Here is a 27374-nt window from a genome sequence, read left to right as displayed (position 1 = left end):
ACACTGTAACAGCAGATGGTACAAGCATGGCCACTGCCTCACTATTTACGAGCTCCATTTATGAGGCTCAGAGGAAAAAATGACGGGGAAGCACCAGAGAGATACTGTCCAATAAGATCAACCTAAGGATGTGAAGCTGCTTAAGAGTGGTCAGGATATAATCTGATGGTGCAGGTGTTGGTTAGCTACAGTTCAGAAAGCCAGAAAACACACTGCAAGTCCGGACAAGACTGTCTAGGTTGGGCATAACTTTCCTTCCAAGGAGTAAGTGTCTTTTAATTCCATGGCTGCAGTCACCATCTGCAGTGATTTTGGAGTCCCAAAAAATAAAGTCTGCCACTGTTTCCACTGTTTCCCCATCTGAAAAGTAGATTTCTCTAGTTTTCCTGAACTAGAAATATCTTAGAAAACATCTTAGTATACTATTTGACTTACAAATATTCAACACAATAAACATTAACTAAAAGCCTGTTAAAAAGCCGTATGGATGTACAAAAACGTGAGCCAGGGACAGACCTTACAGAGTTCACCGTTACAGTGTTCCTTTATGATACAAGGTATGTGCCGAGGTCCAGCCTCAGCAGAGTCCAGGGATATCCTCAGGATGGACGACATCGGTGAATGAAGAAAGATAGAGAAAGAGATAAGGGAAGAACGACAACAGGGGGACCAAGCTTCTTCAGTGAGCGAGGCCCATTTACTTTATTTTCCTTGGGGCTTTTATACCCTGAGTTATACATACAGCAAGGTGAAAAATGCAGTCAACTCAACTTTCCATCAGTAATAACTTTTATCGATATCAGGTTCCTTCCTGCAAGAGTCTTATTTTTTGCACATTATCTTCTGGCCCGGACGCCTGTTGATATTTTATGACCTCTTTTTGATAAAGTTTGGTCAGCCAGAACAGTAATTTTCCCTCAAAGTGTTTCTTCTTAAATTCCTAGCCCGCAACACCCTTAAAGTACAGAGTTACATTTTTATGGAGCAAAGATTCAGCAGGTTACAGCAAAGAAAGAACTTCTTAACTCAAAGTCTAATGTTGCTAATGCTAAGGCTATTACTTATTTCTACTACATGCTGACTACATGCACTCCCGGGAACACAATGGATAAGGAATGTGAGAGCTTGGCAGCAAGCATAGGCTCAACAATGTTGCAAGAGTCTCCATAAACCTGCCAAGTAAGCTAGAATGCTAACAGGGGGCTTGAATTGAAACACTCTTATCTTGTCCAGGAGACTTATTAACTAAAGCCCTAAGTAAACTCTTTCCAGGGGAAGGTGGTCAGGGACAGCCCCCGGTTAATGTCCGACGAGTTGGTGAAAGACATAAAATAGTAAGAGAGACAGATTCTGGTTTTGGGGTAGATGCTCGAGCAGGTCCAGTGGGTCCGACGAGTCCTGAGGCCTTGCTTATCAGGACTCTTCCGCATGACCTTGTCATGGGTGGGATCTCCCGTGCTGGCTCCTGGCAGGTATGGGTTTTGATACCAAGAATCATAGGTAGTATGAAACAAACAGTTTATGACGGAGCGTATGTCAGAACATACTCACATAAGTAGGAAAGGTTTAGATTCCTTTGCTATGGTGTTGTCAATGTTTTTCTTTTATCCTATAATTATTTTATAATTCAGCTAGCTTTGCTGTTGACACAAGTCAATTCTGGCTGAAAAACTACTAAGCTTAGAATCTGTGGTGACAGGTTGGTCATTTTGGGGCGAGATAACAATGCATAAGAAAGAGCAGAAGAGAACAGTCAAACACAGGACTCCTTCCCTCTGTGCATCTGGTATTCTTTCATTTTACACTAGAATTATAAAAGAGACTATGCTGCAGGTTCACATTCTAAATACCAGCAATTCACCCTAAATAACAGACAGCTTGGAAGAGGAGGCCACACCACCTGTGTCATAGTTTCCGCTGGGATGTGTCACTTCATCTATTTCTTCACTATTTGGGTCGTTTTCCACGTTGAGATTTTTCAACTGTACTAATTCCAGGAATCTCAAAGCTGTTTCTGCCAGCAGAGCTATGTTTTCTATAAAAGGGAGAAAATTTATAATAATTATAACCATAAATTTGTATAATGCTTATAACTTGTCTTTCCTAAATCTTAATACATATAAATAATAATAATAAAACTAAAGAAAAGCAAGACTTTCCAATTTAGCACTTAACCTAATCTGACTTTTAGTGACTAATCTCATCATCTACTAGACCCAAACTACCAGTTTTAACCATGAAACATAAACTTCTAAAAATATAGAACTGTACAACATGGTAACTACAGTGAACACTGCTGTATGGCATATATGAAAGTTCTGGAGTAAATCCTAAGAGTTCTCATTATAAGGAAACAGAAATTTTCCATTGCTTTGTATTATATCTTTGTAAGATGATGGGTGCTAACCAAACTTACTATAGTAATCACTTCCCAATGTATATAATCCAAGCCATTATGCTCTACATCTTAAAACTATACAGTGAGGTATGTCAATGACATCTCAATAAAACTGGAAAAAATGCCAAATAACCAAAATACAGCACTCAAATCATCTGAGGCAAAAAAAAAAAAAAAAGCTTAATTCTTCCACAAAGACTTATCTTTTCAACAGCATCATACTGAGTAAGAGACACGCAGTAGGCTACCAGAGAAAACACATTTCACATTGAATTAAAAAGCTGACCTTTAAAAAAAAAAAAAAAAGCTGACCTTTAGGATCACCCCAGTCCTGGCTCACACCTTGACCTTGACACTCACCAGATGACTGGTCAGCCAACCTGAGTCTCAGTTTCCTCAGTAACCGAGTCAGGACCACCTCAGAGGGCCACTACCCACGTGCATCACCCCTTAAGGGCCTGCTTTACAGTGATCCTTGGGTTCCTGCTGAACCAGCGTGACGCTGTCTGCCATGCTCCGGGAGCGGTCCACCTCCTCTCTCTCTCTGATCATCTAAGACTATTCCCCACTCCTGGCTGCTGTGGAAACACCTGCTCCTTAGTGCTGCTGTCACACCTGCTGCTAACTCTGTCTGCTCTGGGCGTTCCTCCTCCTCCCATTCTTGCATATTCCTGCCTCTGCCCTTTCCCTCTCACTCCCATGCTTAATATGTGACCATACCTCAAAGACACACTTTCTCTTCTCAGTAGCTAGCGGCACTGAAAAGGAACTACCTTATTCTATTCATTCTAAGACTCATGTTTTCTTCACTTTTTAACATCTCTGAAACAGAGATGCTCCCACCACAACTGACGTTTTTTAGTCCATCCAATACAGTGATTCCCTTCATCGTGGAGTCCCACCCCCTACGCTTGCTAGGTTCAACACTTTTCTGAATAGAACATAAATGTACCTCTTGCAAGCAAGGTATTGATACCTTGCATCGCCTACTCACCCTAAATTAGACAGGAGAACTCTATACCATTCTCTGATGATTCCAGATGAATACTACCATGTTAATGAAAATATCTTTATTAGGAACAGCCTCTTCTTTTCCTGCGCAATTCTCAACTCTGAAAAGATCTATTACTTATCTCTCCATTTATGCTCATAAACCACAACACACTCGTCAGTTCACTTTACACAAGATACAAATCTATACCAGCATCTCTTGAGTTTAAAAACACTACAACAAAAGAAAGCTTTAATTGATTTTTAAACATTTATCATTATTGACACGAGTGGTTTAATTACACTTAGCCATACAAGTTCAAAGTGAGGAATGGGGTGCAGAGGGAGGCGGGAGAGGGGTTCAGGATGGGCAGACACACGTATCAGCTCAGTTCAGTTGCTCAGTCGAATCCGACTCTTTGCGACACCATGAATCACAGCACGCCAGACCTCCCTGTCCATCACCAACTCCTGGAGTTCACTCAGACTCACGTCCATCGAGTCAGCGATGCCATCCAGCCATCTCATCCTGGGTCATCCCCTTCTCCTCCTGCCCCCAATCCCTCCCAGCATCAGAGTCTTTTCCAATGAGTCAATTCTTCGCATGAGGTGGCCAAAGTACTGGAGCTTCAGCTTTAGCATCATTCCTTCCAAAGAAATCCCAGGGCTGATCTCCTTCAGATGGACTGGTTGGATCTCCTTGCAGTCCAAGGGACTCTCAAGAGTCTTCTCCAACACCACAGTTCAACAGCATCAATTCATCGGTGCTCAGCCTTCTTCACAGTCCAACTCTCACATCCATACGTGACCACTAGAAAACCATAGCCTTGATTAGACGGACCTTAGTCAGCAAAGTAATGTCTCTGCTTTTTAATATGCTATCTAGGTTGGTCATAACTTTTCTTCCAAGGAGTAAGCGTCTTTTAATTTAATGGCTGCAGTCACCATCTGCAGTGATTTTGGAGCCCAAAAAAATACAGTCTGACACTGTTTCTGCTGTTTCCCCATCTATTTCCCATGAAGTGATGGGACCAGATGCCATGATCTTCATTTTCTGAAGCCAACTTTTTCACTCTCCACTTTCACTTTCATCAAGAGGCTTTTGAGTTCCTCTTCACTTTCTGCCATAAGGGTGGTGTTATCTGCATATCTGAGGTTATTGATATTTCTCCCGGCAATCTTGATTCCAGCTTGTGTTTCTTCTAGTCCAGCATTTCTCATGATGTACTCTGCATAGAAGTTAAATAAGCAGGGTGACAATATACAGCCTTGACAGACTCCTTTTCCTATTTGGAACCAGTCTGTTGTTCCATGTCCAGTTCTAACTGTTGCTTCCTGACCTGCAAACACATTTCTCAACAGGCAGGTCAGGTGGTCTGGTATTCCCATCTCTTTCAGAATCTTCCGCAGTTTATTGTGATCCACACAGTCAAAGGCTTTGGCATAGTCAATCAAGCAGAAATAGATGTTTTTCTGGAACTCTCTTGCTTTTTCCATGATCCAGCGGATAGTGGCAATTTGATCTCTGGTTCCTCTGCCTTTTCTAAAACCAGCTTGAAAATCTGGAAGTTCATGGTTCACATATTGCTGAAGCCTGGCTTGGACAATTTGAGCATTACTTTACTAGCGTGTGAGATGAGTGCAATTGTGTGGTAGATTGACCATTCTTTGGCATTGCCTTTCTTTGGGATTGGAATGAACACTGACCTTTTCCAGTCCTGTGGCCACTGCTGAGTTTTCCAAATGTGCTGGCATATTGAGTGCATCACTTTCACAGCATCATCTTTCAGGATTTGAAATAGCTCAATTGGAATCCCATCACCTCCACTAGTTGTGTTCGTAGTCATGCTTTCTAAGGCCCACTCGACTTCACATTCCAGGATGTCTGGCTCTAGGTGAGTGATCACACCATCATGATAATCTGGGTTGTGAAGATCTTTTTTGTACAGTTCTGTGTATTCTTGCCACCTCTTCTTAATATCTTCTGCTTCTGTTAGGTCCAGACCATTTCTGTCCTTTATCGAGCCCATCTTTGCATGAAATGTTCCCTTAGCATCTCTAATTTTCTTGAAGAGATCTCTAGTCTTTCCCACTCTGTTGTTTTCCTCTATTTCTTTGTATTGATTGCTGAGGAAGGCTTTCTTATCTCTTCTTGCTATTCTTGGAACGCTGCATTCAGATGCTTATATCTTTCCTTTTCCCCTTTGCTTTTCACCTCTCTTCTTTTCACAGCTATTTGTAACGCCTCCCCAGACAGCCATTTTGCTTTTTTGCATTTCTTTTCCATGGGAATGGTCTTGATCCCTGTCTCCTGTACAGTGTCACCAACCTCATTCCATAGTTCATCAGGCACTTTATCTATCAGGTCTAGGCCCTTAAATCTATTTCTCACTTCCACTGTATAATCATAAGAGATTTGATTTAGGTCATACCTGAATGGTCTAGCAGTTTCCCCTACTTTCTTCAATTTAAGTCTGAATTTGGTAATAAGGATTTCATGATCTGAGCCACAGTCAGCTGCTGGTCTTTAATATTAACAGTAAATAATATTAAATATGTTCTATTTATATTACTAAATAATATTAATAAAAATTGAATATTAAATTAAATTACAGTATCACACAATCCATGGCTGGCTGAAATCCACAGACACAGAACCATGGATGGAGGGCCGACTATAAATTATAAGAGGATTTTCAACCGTGTGGAGGGTCAGTATTCCTAAGCCCAACATTGTTCAAGGGTCAACTGTATTTCTCTTCACCAATTGAATTATAAACATGCTTTCTTACAAATAATAAACCTGGATATGTCTTTAAAGAAATCCTGAATTTCTTAAGCCTAAAATTTACACCTATACAGCTACGGAAATCAGAAACCGTCAACAGGCAGATGGATAAATATTTTTTAATAAACCAACAAGCACTGATCACCCTGTGGATGTGTGTAGCCATAAAGACAGAGTCCAAAGATCATTTCTCATAGTCCAGTAAAATAACAAGTATATCAAGAAATAATGAACTAATAATAAGGAAGTGTCTTTCAAAGATAGAGACATTATCATCACTACACATAAGTCACATACCATTTACAAAAACTTTAGAATTCCTAATTTCCATCAGATTATATTTTAGAAATAAATCATGGAATTATGTGAATATTTCAATGACATTTTCCATGCAGAAATAAGCGTTCAAAATTAATTTTGGGAGCTAAAAATACAAATCTGTATCACTTGATTTTATGAGAATTATAAATATTTATAAAAACAGGTAGATGTGTTACTGTAACACACCCACTTCACCACAAAGAAGCCACACTTCCTGAGCATCATAGTAACTGAGTTCAGTTCAGTCACTCAGTCATGTCTGACTCTTTGCGACACCATGAATCACAGCACGCCAGACCTCCCTGTCCATCACCATCTCCCTGAGTTCACTCAGACTCATGTCCATTGAGTCAGTGATGTCATTCAGCCATCTCATCCTCTGTCATCCCCTTCTCCTCCTGACCCCAATCTCTCCAAGCATCAAAGTCTTTTCCAATGAGTTAACTCTTCGCATGAGGTGGCCAAAGTACTGGAGTTTCAACTTTAGCATCAGTCCTTCCAAAGAAATCCCAGGGCTGACCTCCTTCAGAATGGACTGGTTGGATCTCCTTGCAGTCCAAGGAACTCTCAAGAGTCTTCTCCAACATCACAGTTCAGAAGCATCAATTCTTCGGTGCTCAGCCTTCTTCACAGTCCAACTCTCACATCCATACATGACTACTGGAAAAACCACAGCCTTGATTAGACGGACCTTAGTCGGCAAAGTAATGTCTCTGCTTTTGAATATGCTATCTAGGTTGGTCATAACTTTTCTTCCAAGGAGCAAGCGTCTTGTAATTTCATGGCAGCAATCACCATCTGCAGTGATTCTGGAGCCCAACAAAATACAGCCTGACACTGTTTCCGCTGTTTCCCCATCTATTTCCCACTGTAACTGAAAGCACCTTCAAATGCAGTAACCTAACAGGCTAGGTCCTTTCAACACCAAACTACTCAGCAAAATTAATTTTTTTCAACAGCAATAGACTATTATACCCTAATACGAATATTCAAGCAAACATATCTGTTCAGAGAAACTTCAGAAAGGCCTAAAGACACTAGATCAGAAGCATATACTTGTCAACATCATACTCCAAATTAAATGTTAGTACTCCCAGTAAAATCATAAAATTCTGTCCTATATTTTTTTACTTAATAATTCTGATCACTTCAAATAATCAGAGTACACACAAAGCTTGAGTTTCAGGAACAGATCAACTATAAATATTACCAAAATGTACACAAATAATTCAAGGACCAAAGTTCAAGGTTATCTTTGGAATTTCCAAAAATACCAGAGAAACAAGAGGTATTACGGTCCCTAACTTCAGGATGTCAGTGGTCATTTACTCGGACAATAAGCTCTTACCAGCACAGGCTAGCCTGACGACCGTGGCGTCATCCTGGGCCAAGTGGGCTATGCCTGGCAGGATGTACTCTGGGTAAATGTTGACATCGTTGCAAGGAACCTCCTTCACCAGAGCAAGAACTTTAGTCAACGTCCTCAAGGCTTCGGCCCTTACTCTGGGAACAGAGTCATTGCTGGAATGCAAAAGATAAGGAGTCATACGATCCAAAAGAATTTCTACACTTAATCTCGGGGCCAAATGGAGAATAAGTTCCAAAGCGGCAAGCTTGGAGTCGCAGTATTTCAGGGTCTGCAGGCAGGACGTTATAACTGACACCAAGATAACCACCCATTCTCCTTGGGCTCTCCATCCGCTTTCTCCAGCAGATCGTGTCCACAGAGATTGTGAATGATGTTGTCCAAATCCTTCCTTATAACCAGAATACGCTCATCTGCAGAAAGAAATGTTTCTTTGGCAAACGGGGCCATATAGGGCTGAAGAAAAGTATAGAATATTTCAGGAAAGGCATTGCCACATTGCTGCTTTAAGTAATCTTCTGCCTCTAAACGTTTATCTGGTTCACGGTGAATCATCTGAGTTACATACACCAAGGGGACAATGGAAGTAAAACACAGATTTGAGAAAAGCAAATTAAATCAGACCAAAGCTACAACACCAATTTACACGTGATTTAAAGGGATTCTGAGGTCATACTGACTCTTTCCAATCTTCACCTTTCAAACTACTTTCAGAACCTGACTGCTGAGTAAAATGTGACTCTCCCATCACCCTATAAAGCAAGAGGAAATCACGTAGTAACGTACTCTAGATGGTCCAGACACATAAAGAGGATCAAGTCTTTAAAAGTAGTCAAATTCATTCCTTTTACAGCTAAGAAAAGGTAGGCCCAAATTCATAAAGTTACTTAGCCAACACAACATGATAATGAGCACCACCCCGAGAACAGACAGGTATGCCAGCTCTTAAACCCAGTGTACTGTTTGTTCACTGGATGTGAGCTAAACTAGCTTCCTCTGCAGCATCTTACTTTTTAATATTTGCCATTTTTAAAAGAAATCAAAATGCAGGTTTCCCTACCTTACTAAAGAATATTTTAAATATACCGTAACCTTTCAATGGCTCACAGTCATCATCAGATGCATCAGTTATGTAGTAAATGCTGTAAAAAAAAGTCCCCTCAAACAGCAGTGTGGATATATACGGCTGACATGACCTCCCAGAATTCCTCACATCTGATCTGCTATAGTAACGGGTGATTCAACAGCTCCCCTGCCAGAACTGCCCTCAGAGTCAAGGAACGTCTACAAAGCCAGCTGCTTCTATATGAAATGCCCCTATACTGCTGTACTACACTCAAGCTGACTCTCCTGTCTCCTCATTTTACATATTTATCTTCTTTATTACTTACCAGCAAGCTCTATCTTGGACAACCTCTCTAATGCCCAAGCACCTCCTTATTTCCTTCCAAATCTGTCCAAAACAGAGTTAGGATTCTAATGGAAAGGTGTGTGTGTGTATGTGTGTGTGTTTGTAATATAGTCAAATGAGCTCTGTGTCTAAGAAGGGGGGAAAATTATACATTTCTGCCTAAAAAACTAAAAACGATAGGAGGCTTCTATTAGTCTACGGGGCTTTAGTGCTTGTGCCAAATTCAGAACGTTCCAGAGAACTAATACTGATGGGAGAATATAATTCTATTTAAAACATTATGGTAAGTATTTGCAGCATAGTTACCAATTCTCTGATACTGCAATCTTCAATTTTACTCAGCACCTGCTCAGGGAAAAACTGCCCATTTCTATAGGCCAAAAGTTGAGAGAGATCAAACAGAGGCACGCCTTCTGTAAAAAGTTCAGCGATCACACAACCTGGAAAACAACAGGAAATAATTCCATTAAAACTGAAAGGCAACAGACCCTTAATACAAATCAAGAATTCAGAGAATTCATGAGACTCAAGATATATAACTTCTTTAATGTAACATACAACTACAATCAAGCAAGGCAGAGAAAATCTCTACTGGCGAATCATCAGTTTACAAAAGTATGAAGTCAAAAAAGGCCTACTTAATTTTTCTTTTAAAAAAATTAAATAAAATTACTTCCTTGTTCTCTAGTTTAAAACAAATGTACTACACATGCATTATATATACACATATATTAAGAGATACAAAGATAGATTGAAAGTCACAATAGAGTTTTTATTATGAATTTATAGACATTAAGTTCATAAGAAACTACTGAGAAGTCATATCTGACAACTCGCTCACTAACCATTAAACAAAGAGTTATCAGGTGCCTTCCACACACTAGACTTTAACAGTGCACGAAACAGATAAAATCTCTGCCCTCAGGAAGCTCTTATTCTAGAAGAGAGAAAGTAAACCAGAACACAAACACAATTATAAAATGGGAAGTGCTAAGAAGTGTGGCTGTAAGATTAAAGGGGGAAAAGAGATACCCTTCATAGCCCACTTAAATAATCTTCAAACAAGAAATAAAGTATCTACATTCCTAAAAAAGACAGAGCAGTTTCACCAAATCATTATCTGACACACATTTAACAAGTTTTAAGAAGATTTTTGAACAACCTGAGCCACAGCTTTGCATGTGCCGGTCCCTCTGCCTGGGGTGTGACTCCATAGAGAATCTTCATGGTTTACACCTAAACCTCTTTCAGGTCTTGAATCAAATGTCATCTTAGCAGTGTGGCATTTCTTGACTGCCCAGTTGAAAACTGCAAGCCCCCCAACACAACTACCCCACCCTCAACACGTAGCACAATCCTCTCCCAACAGCACCAAACACCACATTTTATATTTTATGCATGTATTTCTTTACTGTCCATATACCCACTAGAATGTAAACTCCATAGGGACTTTTGTCTATTTTGTTCACTAAAAACTCTCTAGCAACTAAGACAATACTGATATATAATAAAAAATAAATTTCTTAATTTCTATCCATATAGTATCAAGTTTTATAATTAAAAAAAAAAACTTAAAATGGCTATTAAGAACACTAAAGCAAAAAGAAAACAGAACTGAACAATACCATCAACTAGATCTAACGGCTATCAAAGGCACACTCGCTCCACCTAACAGAATACAAAATTCTTCTCAAGTACACGTGGCACACTCTCCACATGAAACCATATGCTGGACCATAAAACAAGCTTCAAGAGTTTTAAAGGACTGAAATCATAGAAATTATGTCCTTCAAACCACAACGGAATGAAATAAACCAGTTACAGAAATCTGAAAAATACACAAATATGTAGAATGAAACAACATATTCATAAATAACCAATGATCAAAGAAAACTTACAAAATACTTTGAGATGAATGAAAATGAAAGCAATATACAAAAATGTATGGGATGCAACTAAAGCACAATTGGAGAAAATGTAAACGATAAACACCTAACTTGCAAAAGAAGAGCTCAAAACAGTAAGTTAATGTTAACCTTGAGAAACAAACTAAAACCAAAGGGAAAAGAAGGAAAGGAAAACCAGAAATTGGAGAGAAAATTTATGCAATAAGGTATAAAATACACTAGAGAACGTTACCAAAACCAAAAGCTTGTGCACTGAAAATCTTAACACAACTTACAAAACTTTTAGTGAGATGACTCAAACTACTAACATCAGGTAGGAAAAAGGGGACATGACTACCAACCTCACAGAAATAAAAAGGATTTTAAGGGAATAATTTAAACAAATGTATGTCTGCCAAAAATTAAGACAAACTAAATGAAACGGACAGATTCCTAAAAAGATAAAGATTACCAAAGGTGACTTCAAAGAAAATCTGAATAGACCTTAAAGAGTGATAGAATTAGTAATTAAAAATCTCCCACAAAGAGAAACCTAAGCCAGCTAAACAAGTGAATTCTGCCAAACATTAAAATAATTAACAGCCATCCTTGACAAATCCTAAAAAAACACAGAGGAGGAGAAACACTTTCCAAGTTATTCTATGAGGCCAATCTTACCCTAGTAGCAAACTAGACAAAAGGATCATAATTAAAGAAAACTATACATTAATATCCCTGATATAAAAATCATCCAAAGAATATCAGCCCATAGTAGTAGTAGTGAATTTGCTCAGTCGTATCCGACTCTTTGCAACCCCATGGACTGTATGTAGCCCACCAGGCTCCTCCATCCATGGGATTTTCCAGGCAAGAGTACTGGAGTGGGGTGCCTATGGACTCTCCAGAAGAGTCCATACCAACAATAATAAACAAGTTAGGGGAAAGAGAGGATACTTGAGCACATAGAATGCTGAAGGCCTATGTGGAAGGTGCTGGAATTGGAAGATCATCATTTTGCAACCATCACAGTAAAGACCAAAGAAGACAAAAATGATTAACAGATGCCAAATCAAAGAGGAAATCGTGACAACTGGCAGGATACTAGCATGATGTTAAAAGTTTCTTCCCACAGGTCGCTTTACTAATTGCAAGGGATTAAAAACAAAAACAAAAAGTAACTACAGAAAGGAGAAAGTGGGCAAGCATTTGACATGATCAAAATAAACATCACCAATACATACCATTTGCTCCAGATACCAGAGTATGAAGACATCATCACCTACACAGAGGGCCTGAGAATGAATAAGCTGAATCTAATCACAAGCCTTACATGAACAGTGCAAAGAAACAGAGGAAAACAATAGAATGGGAAAGACTAGAGACCTCTTCAAGAAAACTGGGGATACCAAGGAAATATGTCATGCAAAGACAGGTACAATAAAGGACAGAAACAGTAGGAACCTAACAGAAGTAGAAGAGATTAAGAAGAGGCGGCAAGAATACACAGAAGAACTGTACAAAAAAGGTCTTAATGACCCAGAGAACTATGACGGCGTGATCACTCATTTAGAATTAGATATCCTGAACTGTGAAGTCACGTGGACCTTAGGAAGCATTACTATGAACAAAGCCAGTGGAGGTGATGCAATTCCAGCTGAGCTATTTCAAGTCCTAAGAGATGATGCTGTGAAAGTACTGCACTCAATATGCCAGCAAAGTTGGAAAACTCAGCAGTGGCCACAGGACTGGAAAAGGTCAGTTTTCATTCCAATCAAAGAAGGGCATTGCCAAAGAATGTTCAAACCACCGAACCATGGCACTCATTTCACATGCCAGCAAGGTAATGCTCAAAATCCCTCAACTTATGGTTCAGCAATACGTGAGCCAAGAATTTCCAGATGTACAAGCTAGATTTAGAAAAGGCAGAGGAACCAGAGATCAAATTACCAACATCCACTGGATCACAGAGAAAGCAAGGAAATTCCAAAAACACATCTGTTTCACTGACTACACAAAAGCCTTTGACTGTGTGGATCACAAAAACTGGAAAAATTCTTCAAGAGATACCAGACCACCTTACCTGTGTCCTGAGAAACCTGTATGCAGATCAAGAAAAAAGAGTTAGAATCAAACATGAAACACTGGACTGGTTCAAAACTGGGAAAGGAGTACATCAAGGTGGTTTATTGTCACCATGCATATTTACTTTCTATGCAAAGTACATCTTCCGAAGTGCTGGGCTGAATGAACCACAGGGTGGAATCAAGATTGCCAGGAGAAATAGCAACAACCTCAGATATGCAAATGATACAACTCTAAGGGCAGAAAGTGAGGAGGAACTAAAGGGCCTCTTCATGAGGGTGAAAGAGAGTGAAAAAACCGTCTTAAAACTCAACACTCAAAAAGCTAAGATCACAGCATCCAATCTCAACACTTCATGGCAAACAGGTGGGGAAAAAGTGGAACCAGTGACAGATTTTCTTGGGCTCCAAAATCACTGTGGACAGTGACTGCAGCCATGAAATTCAAAGATGCTTGCTCCTTGGAAGAAAAGCTACAACAAACCTAGACAATACATAAACAAGCAACTACTACTTTGCCCACAAAGGTGTGTATAGTCAAAGCTTTGGTTTTTCCAGTAGTCATGTGTGGATGTAAGAGCTGGACCATAAAGGCTGGGTGCCGAACAACTGATGCTTTTGATTTGTGGTGCTGTCCCTTGCACAGTAAGATCAAACCAGTCAGTTCTAAAGGAAAAATCAACCCTGAAGATTGATTGGAAGGACTGATGCTGAGGCTGAAGCTCCAATACTTTGGCTACCTGATGGGAAGAGACAAATCACTGCTAATGACCCTGTTTCCAGCAAAGATTGAAGGAAACAGGAGAACAGGGCAGCAAAGGATGAGATGGTTGGATGGCATCACCGACTCAATGGACATGAGTCACTCCATGAGGTCTCAAAGAGTTGACCACAACTCAGCATCTGAACCATAATCACCTTTCAGGTCTTAGCATAAATATCATCCTTCCAGTCAAGATTCCTTTCCTGATTCTGCCTCTCTACCCATCACCATCAAAGACTCATTTAAGTATCCATAGATTCCTGGAACAGTACCCTAAGCATATCACCACCACAGCAAAAAGCAGTGCACTGAAATCTCATCAATATCAATCTCTTCACTTAAAGGGCAAGCACCTTGAAAACAGAAACGTAACTATTCATCTCTCTCACTTAAGACAGTGCCTGACCCATACAGAAGAATTCAAATATTCCTTAAACATCTGAATAAGCTGACCACTCTCTGCATTTTCTAGCTACTTAAAACACATCCAATGAAATCATGCATCTGTCTGAAGAGTAGGTGGATTTACCAAAAAGTTAATTTCTGTACTCAACAGTTAAAATAAATGCACATTCATTCCAACCTTAGCAAAGCCGACCAACTCAAATACCTGCTGAAAAGATATCCATTGCTCGCTTCAATTCTCCTCTTGTTCTCTGATTGCTGTTTAAGTCTACAAGTGGAGTTGAAGGATCTCTCATGTATTCTAACTCTGTGGCAAACAATCCACCATCGACAAAACATTCAGGAGCAATGTAACAAGTTCTCCTCCGTGAAGAGTCAAAAAAATAGTTGAAATCTGCCGGGTTGTCCTCTGGAAGGTAAGTGGGCTTGAAACTGGCAAAATCCGTTAGAAGAACCCAGTTCCAACTGGTGATCATCACGTTCTCCGTCTTGATGTCCCCATGACAGACGCCGGACTTGTGCGCTTGGTCCACAGCTGTGAGGATCTGGAAAGCGATCCAGCGCTTCTCAATGTTATTTAAGAATGGACGGGTGCTGATGCGGTCCTAGAGGTTGTCTCGCACATACTGCCTGAAGAGCATGGCTGCCTTCTCAGATGCTTTTTCAGCAGCTTTCTGGAGAGGCAGACAGTTCTGGGCAGAATGAAGCCTGATTTTCAGTTCCTCCAGCTCTTGTTTATAGCTGGTGAGAGGCAACGTGGGATCCTGAATTGCAAAGACCTTCACAACCACCGGGCCTTCTCGGTGCTTCACTGGAGCAACTTTAAAGAACCGAGTACTCCCCAGACTCTTATCATATTCTAAGTCATGGATGTCTGAGAAATAACTCTCCACAGAAAGGATCTGGGAGGGAGCAATGCCAGCGAGCTGGTTTCCCATGACGGCAGCAGGCACCCCTGAGACAGCAGGTTAGGATACAACACGTACTTTCTGAAGAAAAGAAAGAAAAAAAGGAAGCAATGAAACATCATTTTTTATGTGGCATCCTTCTACAAGGTAGATGTATCATATTCCTCTCCCACCCCACAGGGCTGTATTTAACAACTTCTTGGCAGCCTCTAAATTTCAGACATATTTATCTTAAAAGATCTTGTTATTTTGTCGTCCTTTCCAGGATATTAAAGGAAAACAGGCCCCATCAATATTAAGTTGAAATGTCACAATGTGTATTTTCTGATACTGATACTTGAAAAATTTAACCAATCTTTACTAGTGTTCAGTATTGCGCTTGGGGCTGAGAGAGGCACCAAAGTGCTATGTGACACAGTTATCTGTCCAAGAAGAATCTGTAGTCTTCATTACAAAACCCAAGCACATCTTAAATCTAACTAAGATCGCCAAATACAAACAGGTTAGGCTTGGCTTCCCTGGTGGCTCAGATGGTAAAGAATCTGCCTGCAATGCAGGAGACCTGTGTTCAGTCCCTGGGTCGGGAAATCCCCTGGAGAAGGAAATGGCAACACATTCCAGTACTCTTACTTGGAAAATCCCATGAACAGAGGAGCCTGGTAGGCGACACAGTCCACGGGATCTCAGAGTCGCATACCACTGAGTGACTAAAAAATTAACCAATCGTGGACCCGTCCAGCCTTAACTCCAGCGTGCCTTCCCACTCAGCTAACTGAAGGCAGAAGAGCTGCTTGGTTTACAACACGGAAGAACCCCTGGCAGAGATGTTAAGGGAAAGTAAATCAAAATACCCTATTTGCCAAAACACAGCCCAAGGTTCCCCTAGTTCGGATATTACAGGAACTCAAAATACCCTCCTTGCCAATCACAGCCCAAGGTTCTCATAGCTCAGATCTTGCAGGAAATCAAAGCACACAAGCACGCACGGCTGTGCCCACACGCAAACCTTTACCCCGGGGCAGTGGGAAGTGTCACAAGCCGACGGCTCGCTGCCTCACAAGGAGCTCACGGCGGGTCCCTTCGGGGTCTGGACGGCGAAGGGAGCCAGCAAACGGGAAAAGCCCCCTCAGAGGGAGGACGAGGGAGCCGCGGAAGGCATCCGGGACCCCGGCGGCCCGCTCTCGGGGCCGCGGTTGACGAGAGCCCAGCGGCTGACGAGAGCCCAGCGCCCGAGGAGCTGGCCCGCCAGCCCCGTCGCCTCAGAGGCCACGCGTTCCCGGGCCTCGCCGTCCTTTCTCAGGCGGACCTGAACCGTCAGGGTCCTCCGACTCCCCCAGGGCCTCAGCACCAGCGGGAGACGGAGCCCGGAGGGCTGGCCGGCTTCCGGGGCCTGGGAAAACGCCGCGCCTCCCGCGACGGCCGGCTGACGCCTTGCCGGCCGAGCTCCCCGGAGAAGCCGCCGGCTCGGACCCCACTTCCTGTGGCGGAGAGGAAGTGACGTCGCAGCGAGGCTGGAAGAGGAGGAGCGCGGGGGCGGGCCTGGTTGCTAGGAAACCGGGGAGGGGCGTGGCCTCGCGCCAGGAGCCTGAAGAAAGTAAACCGGCCGGCGTCCCTGGTGGCTCCGCTGCTAAAGAGGCCCGCTGCGGTGCGGGAATGGCAACCCACTCCAGTGTTCTTGCCTGGAGAATCTCAGGGACAGGGGGAGCCTGATGGGCTGCCGTCTATGGGGTTGCACAGAGTCGACACGACTGAAGCGACTTAGCGGCAGCAGCAGCAGCGGTGCGGGAGACCTGGGTTCCATCCCTGGGTTGGGAAGAGCCCCTGGAAAAGGGAACAGTTACCCACTCCAGGATTCTTGCCTGGAAAATCCCATGGACGGAGGAGCCTTGTGGCTGTGGTAACCGCAGGATTCTGACCTGGAGAATTCCATGATTGTATAGTCCATGGGGTCGCAAAGAGTTAGACACCACTGAGCCACTATGCACACTTGTTATGCCACAGTTTGGGGATTTATTTATTAAAACACACTGTTATTTAATTGATATAACTTCTTAGATTATTACCCAAATTATAAGCGAGAAGCAGTTGCCCTTGTTGTTGTACTATTTGTATTTTTACATTTATGTGTTTGGTAGGTTGGGCTTTCCTGGTGGCCCAGTGGTAAAGAATCCACCTGCCAATGCAGGAGATGCGGGTTCCATCCCTGGGTCAGGGAGATTCCCCTGGAGAAGGAAACGGCAAGCCCACTCCAGTGTTCTTGCCTGGGAAGTTCCTTAGGCAGAGGAGCCTAGTGGGCTGCAGTCTATGGGCTTGCAAAGGAGTCAGAGAGGACTAAGTGATTAAAATAGCAAACAGCAACAATAATTTGATCGGTTAGTCTTCACCTGTTGACTTCCAGACCTTACATATATACATACTGTTTTCCTTGTAATTATTTTTGTGGAAATGGTTATCATTACCATCCTGGTCATATTATTAGATAACAAACATTTGTATGCGTACTACCTGCTGGTCCTTGAAAATGGGGATATATCTATGTATAAAACAGGGGCTCTGTTTTCTAGCATGGGATAATATGCAGTTAGGTAAGAGCAGTAATGCTACTTGTGCTTTGAGACCATCAAAGGGACAAATGGCTAATTGAACCCAATAGTTGTGTTGAGGGTCCTTAAAGTGTATTTTTGAGGAGATTTTGTTACCCATGTTGTTCTGATAAGATTGTTTTTTCTCATTCTTGGTGGATAAAAGCCATACATAGCCTGAGTAAAAATATCCTTTTAGAGGAGCAAAAACTACAAGTGTATTTTTGGCAAATTGGTTTTAATGGGGGTTCCTTATGGCTCGCTCAGCTGGTAAAGAATTCGCCTGCAATGTGGGAGACCTGAGTTCGATCCCTGGGTTGGGAAGATCCGTTGGAGAAGGGAACTGCTACCCACTCCAGTATTCTTGCCAAAATTCCATGGATTGTATAGTCAATGGAGTCACAGAGTTGGACACGACTGAGTGACTTTCACTCACTTTTTCCCCATCTAGGTCTTATTCTCCAGCTAGGTCTTCTACACAATCCCTAAACTCTGAGGCTTTCTCACATCCTGCACAGCCTGTTCAAACGGCCTTCACCCAAGTACACCAGAGCAGAGAACTTTCAGAGAATTCACAGGCTTATTTAGGAAAATTATGAGGAGATCCAACCAGTCCATTCTGAAGGAGATCAGCCCTGGGTGTTCTTTGGAAGGACTGATGCTAAAGCTGAAACCAATACTTTGGCCACCTCATGCAAAGAGTTGACTCATTGGAAAAGACCCTGATGCTGGGAGGGATTGGGGGCAGGAGGAGAAAGGGGTGACAGAGGATGAGATGGCTAGATGGCATCACCAACTCGGTGGAAATGAGTTTGAGTGAACTCCGGGAGTTGGTGATGGACAGGGAGGCCTGGCGTGCTGCAATTCATGGTGTCACAAAGAGTCAGACACGACTGAGCGGCTGAACTGAACTGAAGTTGAATTTTTTAAGAGCTTTCTAGAGATATAATTTACAGACTATAAACTTCACCTAATTAAAATACGCACATCAGTGGGGTTTTTGTGTATTTACAGAGTTGTGCAATCGTCCCTATAATCTAACTTTAGAACACCCCCAAAATGAAACTGTGTAATTCTAGCAGTCACTCCCCATTCTGCCCATTGCTCCTCACCTTCCCAGCCCTGCTGCTGCTGCTGCTAAGTCGCTTCAGTCGTGTCCGACTCTGTGCGACCCCATAGACGGCAGCCCACCAGGCTCCCCCATCCCTGGGATTCTCCAGGCAACAACACTGGAGTGGGTTGCCATTTCCTTCTCCAATGCATGAAGGTGAAAAGTGAAAGTGAAGTTGCTCAGTCGTGTCCGACTCTTAGCGATCCCATGGACTGCAGCCTACCAGGCTCCTCCGTCCATGGGATTTTCCAGGCAAGAGTACTGGAGTGGGATGCCATTGCCTTCTCCTTCCTAGCCCTAAGCAACTGCTAATCTGTTGATACTTTGCTTCTCGCCTATTCTGGACATTTCCTATAAATGGTATACAGCATGTGGGTCTTTGTGACTGGCTTCTTTTACTTCACAGGTTTCTGAGGATTATACCTGTTGGAGTTGTATTTCATTTCCTTTTACTGCTCAATATTCTACTGTATGAATATATCACATGAATTGATAAACATCTGGGTTGTTTCTACTTTTTTGGTTCTTATAAATAATGCTGCTATGAAATTTGTGCATAAGGCTTTTTGAGGTCATATGTTTTCACTTCTCTTGAGTAAACACCTAGGAGTGTGGAGTCACACAGTAACTCTATGTTTAAAGAATTTCAGTTCCATCACTCAGTCATATCCAACTCTTTGTGACCCCATGGACCACAGCACGCCAGGCCTCCCTGTCCATCACCAACTCCTGGAGTTTACTCAAACTTGAGCCGGTGATGCCATCCAACCATCTCATCCTCTGTCATCCGCTTCTCTTCCTGCCCTCAATCTTTCCCAGCATCAGGGTCTTTTCAATGAGTCAGTTCTTCCCACCAGGTGGCCAAAGTATTGGAGTTTCAGCTTCAACATCAGTCCTTCCAATGAACACCTAGGATGATTTCCTTTAGGATGCACTGGTTGGATCTCCTTGCAGTCCAAGGGATTCTCAAAAGCCTTCTCCAACACCACAGTTCAAAAGCATCAATTCTTCTGTGCTCAGCTTTCTTTATGGCCCAACTCTCACATGCATACGTGACCACTGGAAAAACCATAGCCTTGATTAGACGGACCTTTGTTGGTAAAGTAATGTCTCTGCTTTTGAATATGCTGTCTAGGTGGGTCATAACTTTCCTTCCAAGGAGTAATCGTCTTTTAATTTCATGCCTGTAGTCACCATCTGCAGTGATTTCAGAGCCCCCCAAAATGAAGTCTGTCACTCTTTCCACTGTTTCCCCAACTATCTGCCATGAAGTGATGGGACCAGATGCCATGATCTTCGTTTTCTGAATGTGGACCTTTAAGTCAACTTTTTCACTCTCCTCTTTCACTTTCATGAAGAGGCCCTTTAGTTTTTCTTCACTTTCTGCCATAAGGGTGGTGTCATCTGCATCTCTGAGGTTATTGATATTTCTCCTAGCAATCTTGATTCCAGCTTGTGCTTCATCCAGTCTGGTATTTCCATGATGCATTCTGCATATAAATTAAATAAACAGGATGACAATATACAGCCTTGACACATTCCTTTCCCAATTTGGAACCAGTCCGTTGTTCCATGCCCAATTCTAACTGTTGCTTCTTGACCTGCATACAGATTTCTCAGGAGGCAGGTAAGGTGGTATCCCACCTCTTGTAAAATTTTCCACAGTTTGTTGTGATCCACACAATCAAAGGCTTTGGCATAGTTAATAAAGCAGAAGCAGATGTTTTTTCTGGAACTCTCTTGCTTTTTCTGTGATCCAATGGATGTTGGCCATTTGATCTCTGGTTCCTCTGACTGTTCTAAATCCAGCTTGAACATCTGGAATTCTCAGATCACATACTGTGGAAATCTCACTTGGAGAATTTTGAGCATTATTTTACCAGCATGTGCAGATGACACCACCCTTATGGCAGAAAGTGAAGAGGAACTAAAAAGCCTCTTGATGAAAGTGAAAGTGGAGAATGAAAAAGTTGGCTTAAAGCATAACATTCAGAAAATGAAGATCATGGCATCTGGTCCCATCACTTCCTGGGAAATAGATGGGGAAACAGTGGAAACAGTGTCAGACTTTATCTTTTTGGGCTCCAAAGTCACTGCAGATGGTGGTTGCAGCCATGAAATTAAAAGACGATTACTCCTTGGAAGAAAAGTTATGACCAACCTAGACAGCATATTCAAAAGCAAGGACATTACTTTGCTGACTAAGGTCCGTCTAGTCAAGGCTATGGTTTTTCCAGTAGTCATGTATGGATGTGAGAGTTGGACTGTGAAGAAGGCTGAGCACCGAAGAATTGATGCTTCTGAACTGTGGTGTTGGAGAAGACTCTTGAGAGTCCCTTGGACTGCAAGGAGATCCAACCAGTCCATTCTGAAGGAGATCAGCCCTGGGATTTCTTTGGAAGGAATGATGCTAAAGTTGAAACTCCAGTACTTTGGCCACCTCATGCGGAGAGTTGACTCACTGGAAAAGACTCTGATGCTGGGAGGGATTGGCGGCAGGAGGAGAAGGGGACGACAGAGCATGAGATGGCTGGATGGTATCACGGACTCAATGGATGTGAGTCTGAGTGATCTCCGGGAGTTGGTGATGGACAGGGAGGCCTGGCGTGCTGCATTTGATGGGGTCACAAAGAGTCGGACGAGACTGAGCGACTGAGCTGAGCTGAACTGAGATGAGTGCAATTGTGCAGTAGTTTGAGCATTCTTTGGCAATGCCTTTCTTTGAGATTGGAATGAAAACTGACCTTTTCCAGTCCTGTGGCCATTGCTGAATTTTCCATATTTGCTGGCATATTGAGTGCAGCACTTTCACAGCATCATCTCTTAGGGCTTGAAATAGCTCAGCTGGAATTCCATCACCTCCACTAGCTTTGTTCATAGAGATGCTTCCCAAGGCCCACTTGACTTCACACTCTCGGATGTCTAGCTCTATGTGAGCAATCACACCACCATGACTATCTGGGTCATTAAGATCTTTTTTATATAGTTCTTCTGTGTATTCTTACCACCTCTTCTTGTAATAACCTATAATGGAAATAAATATATATGTGTGTGCTACTGCTGCTAAGTCACTTCAGTCGTGTCTGACTCTGTGTGACCCCATAGATGGCAGCCCACCAGGCTCCCCTGTCCCTGGGATTCTCCAGGCAAGACACTGGAGTGGGTTACCATTTCCTTCTCCAATGCATGAGAGTGAAAAGTGAAAATGAAGTCACTCAGTCGTGTCCGACTCTTAGTGACCCCCATGGACTGCAGCCCACCAGGCTCTTCCGTCCATGGGATTTTCCCGGCAAGAGTACTGGAGTGGGGTGCCATTGCTTTCTCTGATATATATGTGTATATATATACATATATATGTCTGAATCACTTTGTTGTACATGTGAAACTAACACAAGATTGTATACTAGCTATACTTCAATTAAAAAAGAAAAGCAAAGTTAAAAAATTAGAACACATATGTTATTTAGCAGGTAATATTCTAAGATTCAGAGAAGGCAATGGCACCCCATTCCAGTACTCTTGCCTGGAAAATCCCATAGACGGAGGAGGCTGGAAGGCTGCAGTCCATGGCGTCGTTGAGGGTCGGACACGACTAAGCGACTTGACTTTCACTTTTCACTTTCCTGCGTTGGAGAAGGAAATGGCAACCCACTCCAGTGTTGTTGCCTGGAGAATCCCAGGGATGGGGGAGCCTGATGGGCTGCCGTCTATGGGGTCGCACAGAGTCGGACACGACTGAATCAACTTAGCAGCAGCAGCATTCTAAGATTATGTTTACATTTCAGACTGTGATTACCATGTATGCAAGTGCTTTAAACATCTCTCCAATAGAGAATTCATGGTATAAAAATATGATGAATCAGTCTCAACTTAGATTACTACTGTATTTTCTCCAGATCTATTTTTTCCCCATGACCACATATTGTAAAACAACTTATGAAATATTTTTTAATGCTTTCTGTACTCACCTTTTGGTTTTCTTTTCTTTCTTTCCTTTTTTTTTTCCTGTTCTTAAATAACAATGTGGCTACCCATGGAGTTGTTTTGTTGTTATTTTTTTTTAAGAAAAGATAAAAAGACTAGCTCTCACCAAGTCTTTTTCTGAGTAAATTAAAAAAATAAAGTGTGCTTGCCTCTGATGGAGTAATAAGAAGAAACAGCCAGCAAACACTCCTCTATGCTCTGGCCAACAGCTACGTTTTGGCAGTGACACACACAAAAAAAGATGTTTCTAGAAAGTTCAGTTCAGTTCAGTTGCTCAGTCGTGTCCAGCTCTTTTTGACCCCTTGAACTGAAGCACACAAGGCCTCCCTGTCCATCACCAGCTCCGGAGTTTACCCAAACTCATGTCCATTGAGTCGGTGATGCCACCCAACCATCTCATCCTCTGTCATCCCCTTCTCCTCCTTCCTTCAATCTTTCCCAACATCAGGGTCTTTTCAAATGAGTCAGCTCTTCACATCAGGTGGCCAAAATATTAGAGTTTCAGCCTCAACATTAGTCCTTCCAATGAACACCCAGGACTGATCTCCTTTAGGATGGACTGATTGGATCTCCTTGCAGTCCAAAGGACTTTCAAGAGTCTTCTCCAACACCACAGTTCAAAAGCATCAATTCTTCAGTGCTCAGCTTTCTTTATAGTCCAACTCTCACATCCATATATGACCACTGGAAAAACCATAGCCTTGACTAGACGGACCTTTGTTGGTAAAGTAATGTCTGCTTTTGAATATGCTGTCTAAGTGGGTCATAACTTTTGTTCCAAGGAGTAAGTGTCTTTTAATTTCATGCCTGCAATCACCATCTGCAGTGGCTGTACTCTAGAAACTATACTTTCCAGCTCGGCCCCACCCCTTGTGTGTAAGTGGGGCCATTTGACTAACATTGTGAGAAGTACAAGTGGAAATTATGTTTCGCTTCTAGGGTCAAGACAGTTAAGAGGAGAAGGATCTTCTGTACTCTCTCTTTCCTTCAGCCTAGATGAACTTCAAGGCCTTGGGTAATGCCAGAGTCATAAAATAGTAGAAGCCTGTGTTCCTGAGTTACCACCTGGAGAAAGACCCCTGTTAAATAGCAACACGCGCCTAGGACGTGTACATGAATAGAAGCAAATAGCCATGTATAAAGCCAGTGAAACACTGCCGTTTCCCGTCACACACACACGTGCCTTCCTCACCTCCTCCTGTTCATACCCTGCCCAAGCTGCTTGTGCCTCCGCAGTGCACACTTCTAGGAGGTGTCTGCGTGGACTCTGTGAGCCTTGCCTCATAAGGGAAAGGAGTAAAGAGAATCCCCAATGAAACCGACACCTTGCCATTAATAGTGAATCTTTTTGGTATTTCCCTGGTGGTCCCGGGATTAGGAATCCACCTTCCAATGCAGGGGATGCAGGTCTGATTCCTGGTGTGGATCCCACTTGCTGTGGCAATGATAAACCCACATGCTGCGGCTATTCAGCCTTCATACTCTAGAGCCCAAGGGCCACAAGGAAGATCCCACAGGCCACAGCTAAGACCTGAAGCAACCAAATAAATAAATAAATATTTGTGTAGACAACTGCCAGCTAACAGATATAAAAGGAATCAGTTCAGTTCAGTCGCTCAGTCGTGTCTGACTCTTTGTGACCCCATGGACTGCAGCACGCCAGGCCTACCTGCCCATCACCAACTCCCGGAGCTTACTCAAACTCATGTCCATTGAGTCAGTGATGCCATCCAACCATCTCGTCCTCTGTTGTCCCCTTCTCCTCCAGCCTTCAATCGTTCCCAGCATCAGGGTCTTTTCCAATGAGTCAGCTCTTCGAATCAGGTGACCAAAGTATTGGAGTTTCAGCTTCAACATCAGTCCTTCCAATGAATATTCAGGAGTGATCTCCTTTAGGATTGACTGGTTGGATCTCCTTGCAGTCCAAGGGACTCTCAAGAGTCTTCTCCAACATCACAGTTCAAAAACATCAGTTCTTCGGTGCTCAGCTTTCTTTATAGTCCAACTCTCACATCCATACATGACTACTGGAAAAACCATAGCTTTGACTAGATGAACCTTTGTTGGCAAAGTAATGTCTCTGCTTTTTAATATGCTGTCTAGGTTGGTCATAACTGAATTTGTAACCTGAAGTATAATAACTGGTTCCCACAAGGAACATTAGTGTATTCTAAAACCATTTGTTGAAAGGCTCTGGGGCAGCAAGATAGACTTACGGTGCCCAGAGAATACTCGCAGGTGACTTGTTACATTAGAAAGAAAGGGGGGATGAATCTTTCACGGTGGAAACTCCGGTAGTAAGTCTTTTATCCATGTGTTCAAACTTGGTATCACTAATAGCACACAGTATCAACCAGCAAAGCTTTCTCACCAAGAATATTTAACCTGAATCTGATTCAGCCCTTAGACCTCACTGTTCTATACAGTAGCCACTAGACACATTTGATACACTTGAAATGTGACTTGACTCGAAATGTGACTCCTCCATATTGAGATGTGCTCTAAGTGTGAAAGACACACAGCATTTAGAGATCGATACCAAAAAGGAAAATTTTAAGTCTCATGGATACCTTTTCAATATTTATTATATTTTGAAGTCATATTTCAGAAATAATGGATTAAATAATAATCTTGTATATTGTATTCAGTTCAGTTCTGCCGGGGTCCAGCCCCGGTGGATCCAGGGAATTCGAAGGGTGGACCGAGTCGGTGGGGAAAACTTATTTATTTATTAATATAAGATTAGATTAGGAAGAAATAGTGTAGTAGGAAGATTAAGTGGAGAGAAGAGGCTGATTAACTTGAGTTACGTGGAAAACCAATAAAGTTCCAGACAAGGAGCCTGCACCATCTCCTTTAGGCCGCTGTAGCCCGTTTGAATATCGGAGAGTGCCCCACCTTGGGCTCTCTCTCTTAGGGATCTTAAAAGCCAGGACAAGTAAGTAGACATAGTGAGCCTCCACGCCCCTGATGGGAATTCAGCCACAAATTAGAGTAAAGAGGAGACACGGGGGAAACCAGTCCAGCGACTGACTCTCCTTCTATTGTCCTACAAGGCCTTTTATACTTTTGATTATACATAGAGATCAATGGGTAATGCAAAATTATGTAGCGTTAGCAGCCCAGACTCTTTCTGTATATCTTTTTGTATACAAAAGGTCTCAGGTGACTTACATTATCTTCTGGCCAAGAGGCTTATTAACACTTTTTGGCTCTCTTCCTTAATGAATGTTAATTGTTTCCCCTAAGTGTTTTTCTTTAATCTGCATCTCCTTAAAGCGCTAAAGTTACATCTCTATAGAACAAAGGCATAGTGGGTTATAACAAAGAAGGTACTTAACTCAAAGATCTAATGTTGCTAATACCAGGTCTACTACTTGTTTTTCTATATACCAACTATATCTAAAAACAAAGGATATGAAAATTTGGCAGCAAGTATTGGCTCAACAAATGAATCCTGTAATCAGTCCTATTCTAAAGATTTTGACTCCTCGGAAGCCCCTACATTCCTAGGATGTTTTAAGCTTCCTGTGCCTCCTGCGGTCAGGAGGCCTCAAACAATGACATGCGCAGCTGTAGGAGTCCTGCAGGCAGGCAAGAAAGCCATCAGAGGGGTTTTTGGATTGAAACACCCTTTCAAATGCAGAAGACTAAAGCCCTGAATTGACTTATTCCAGAGAATGTCAGAAGAGTGGAAAAGTAGGCAGATTCTTATTTTTTGGGGGGTGGATGCTCAGGAAATTCCAGGGGGAAAACCTGAGGTTTGCTTAGCCTTGCCATCAGATCTCTGCTGCATGACCTTGTCACGGGTGGAATTCCTCACGCTGGCTTCTGGCACAGTTCAGTCGCTCAGTCGTGTCCAACTCTTTGCGACCCCATGAATCGCCACACGCCAGGCCTACCTGTTCATCACCATTTGCCGGAGATCACTCAGACTCACATCCATTGAGTCCGTGATGCCATCTAGCCATCTCATCCTCTGTCATCCCCTTCTCCTCCTGCCCCCAATCCCTCCCAGGATCAGTCTTTTCCAATGAGTCAACTCTTCGGATGAGGTGGCCAAAGTACTGGAGTTTCAGCTTTAGCATCATTCCTTCCAAAGAAATCCCAGGCCTGATCTCCTTCAGGATGGACTGGTTGGATCTCCTTGCAGTCCAAGGGACTCTCAAGAGTCTTCTCCAACACCACAGTTCAAAAGTGTCGATTCTTCAGTGCTCAGCCTTCTTCACAGTCCAACTCTCACATCCATACATGACCACAGGAAAAACCATAGCCTTGACTAGATGGACCTTAGTCGGCAAAGTAATGTCTCTGCTTTTTAACATGCTATCTAGGTTGGTCATAACTTTTCTTCCAAGGAGTAAGCATCTTTTAATTTCA

At 42.5% G+C, this 27374-nt stretch overlaps 1 protein-coding gene and 1 long non-coding RNA gene across 2 annotated transcripts in view; both read right to left on the bottom strand.

The window, feature by feature from the left end:
* LOC138428204 (phosphoinositide 3-kinase regulatory subunit 4-like) overlaps window positions 1-16421 on the bottom strand; it is a 62229-nt gene extending 45808 nt beyond the window's left edge. The window contains 6 exon segments of the mRNA XM_069568621.1: window positions 1901-2035; window positions 7846-8172; window positions 8175-8418; window positions 9581-9714; window positions 14615-15398; window positions 16330-16421. Of these exon segments, the coding sequence (XP_069424722.1) occupies window positions 1901-2035; window positions 7846-8172; window positions 8175-8418; window positions 9581-9714; window positions 14615-15347 (1573 nt within the window). The 5' untranslated portion in view covers window positions 15348-15398; window positions 16330-16421.
* Window positions 1-27374, bottom strand: part of LOC138428229 (uncharacterized) — a 1104918-nt gene that overhangs the window by 114623 nt on the left and 962921 nt on the right. The window lies entirely within an intron of this gene.

This window comes from Ovis canadensis, chromosome 1 (genome assembly GCF_042477335.2).
Source record: "Ovis canadensis isolate MfBH-ARS-UI-01 breed Bighorn chromosome 1, ARS-UI_OviCan_v2, whole genome shotgun sequence".
Taxonomy (NCBI): Eukaryota; Metazoa; Chordata; class Mammalia; order Artiodactyla; family Bovidae; genus Ovis; species Ovis canadensis.
Note: the sequence above shows the minus strand (reverse complement) of the source record. Positions and strands in the feature narration are given on the sequence as shown.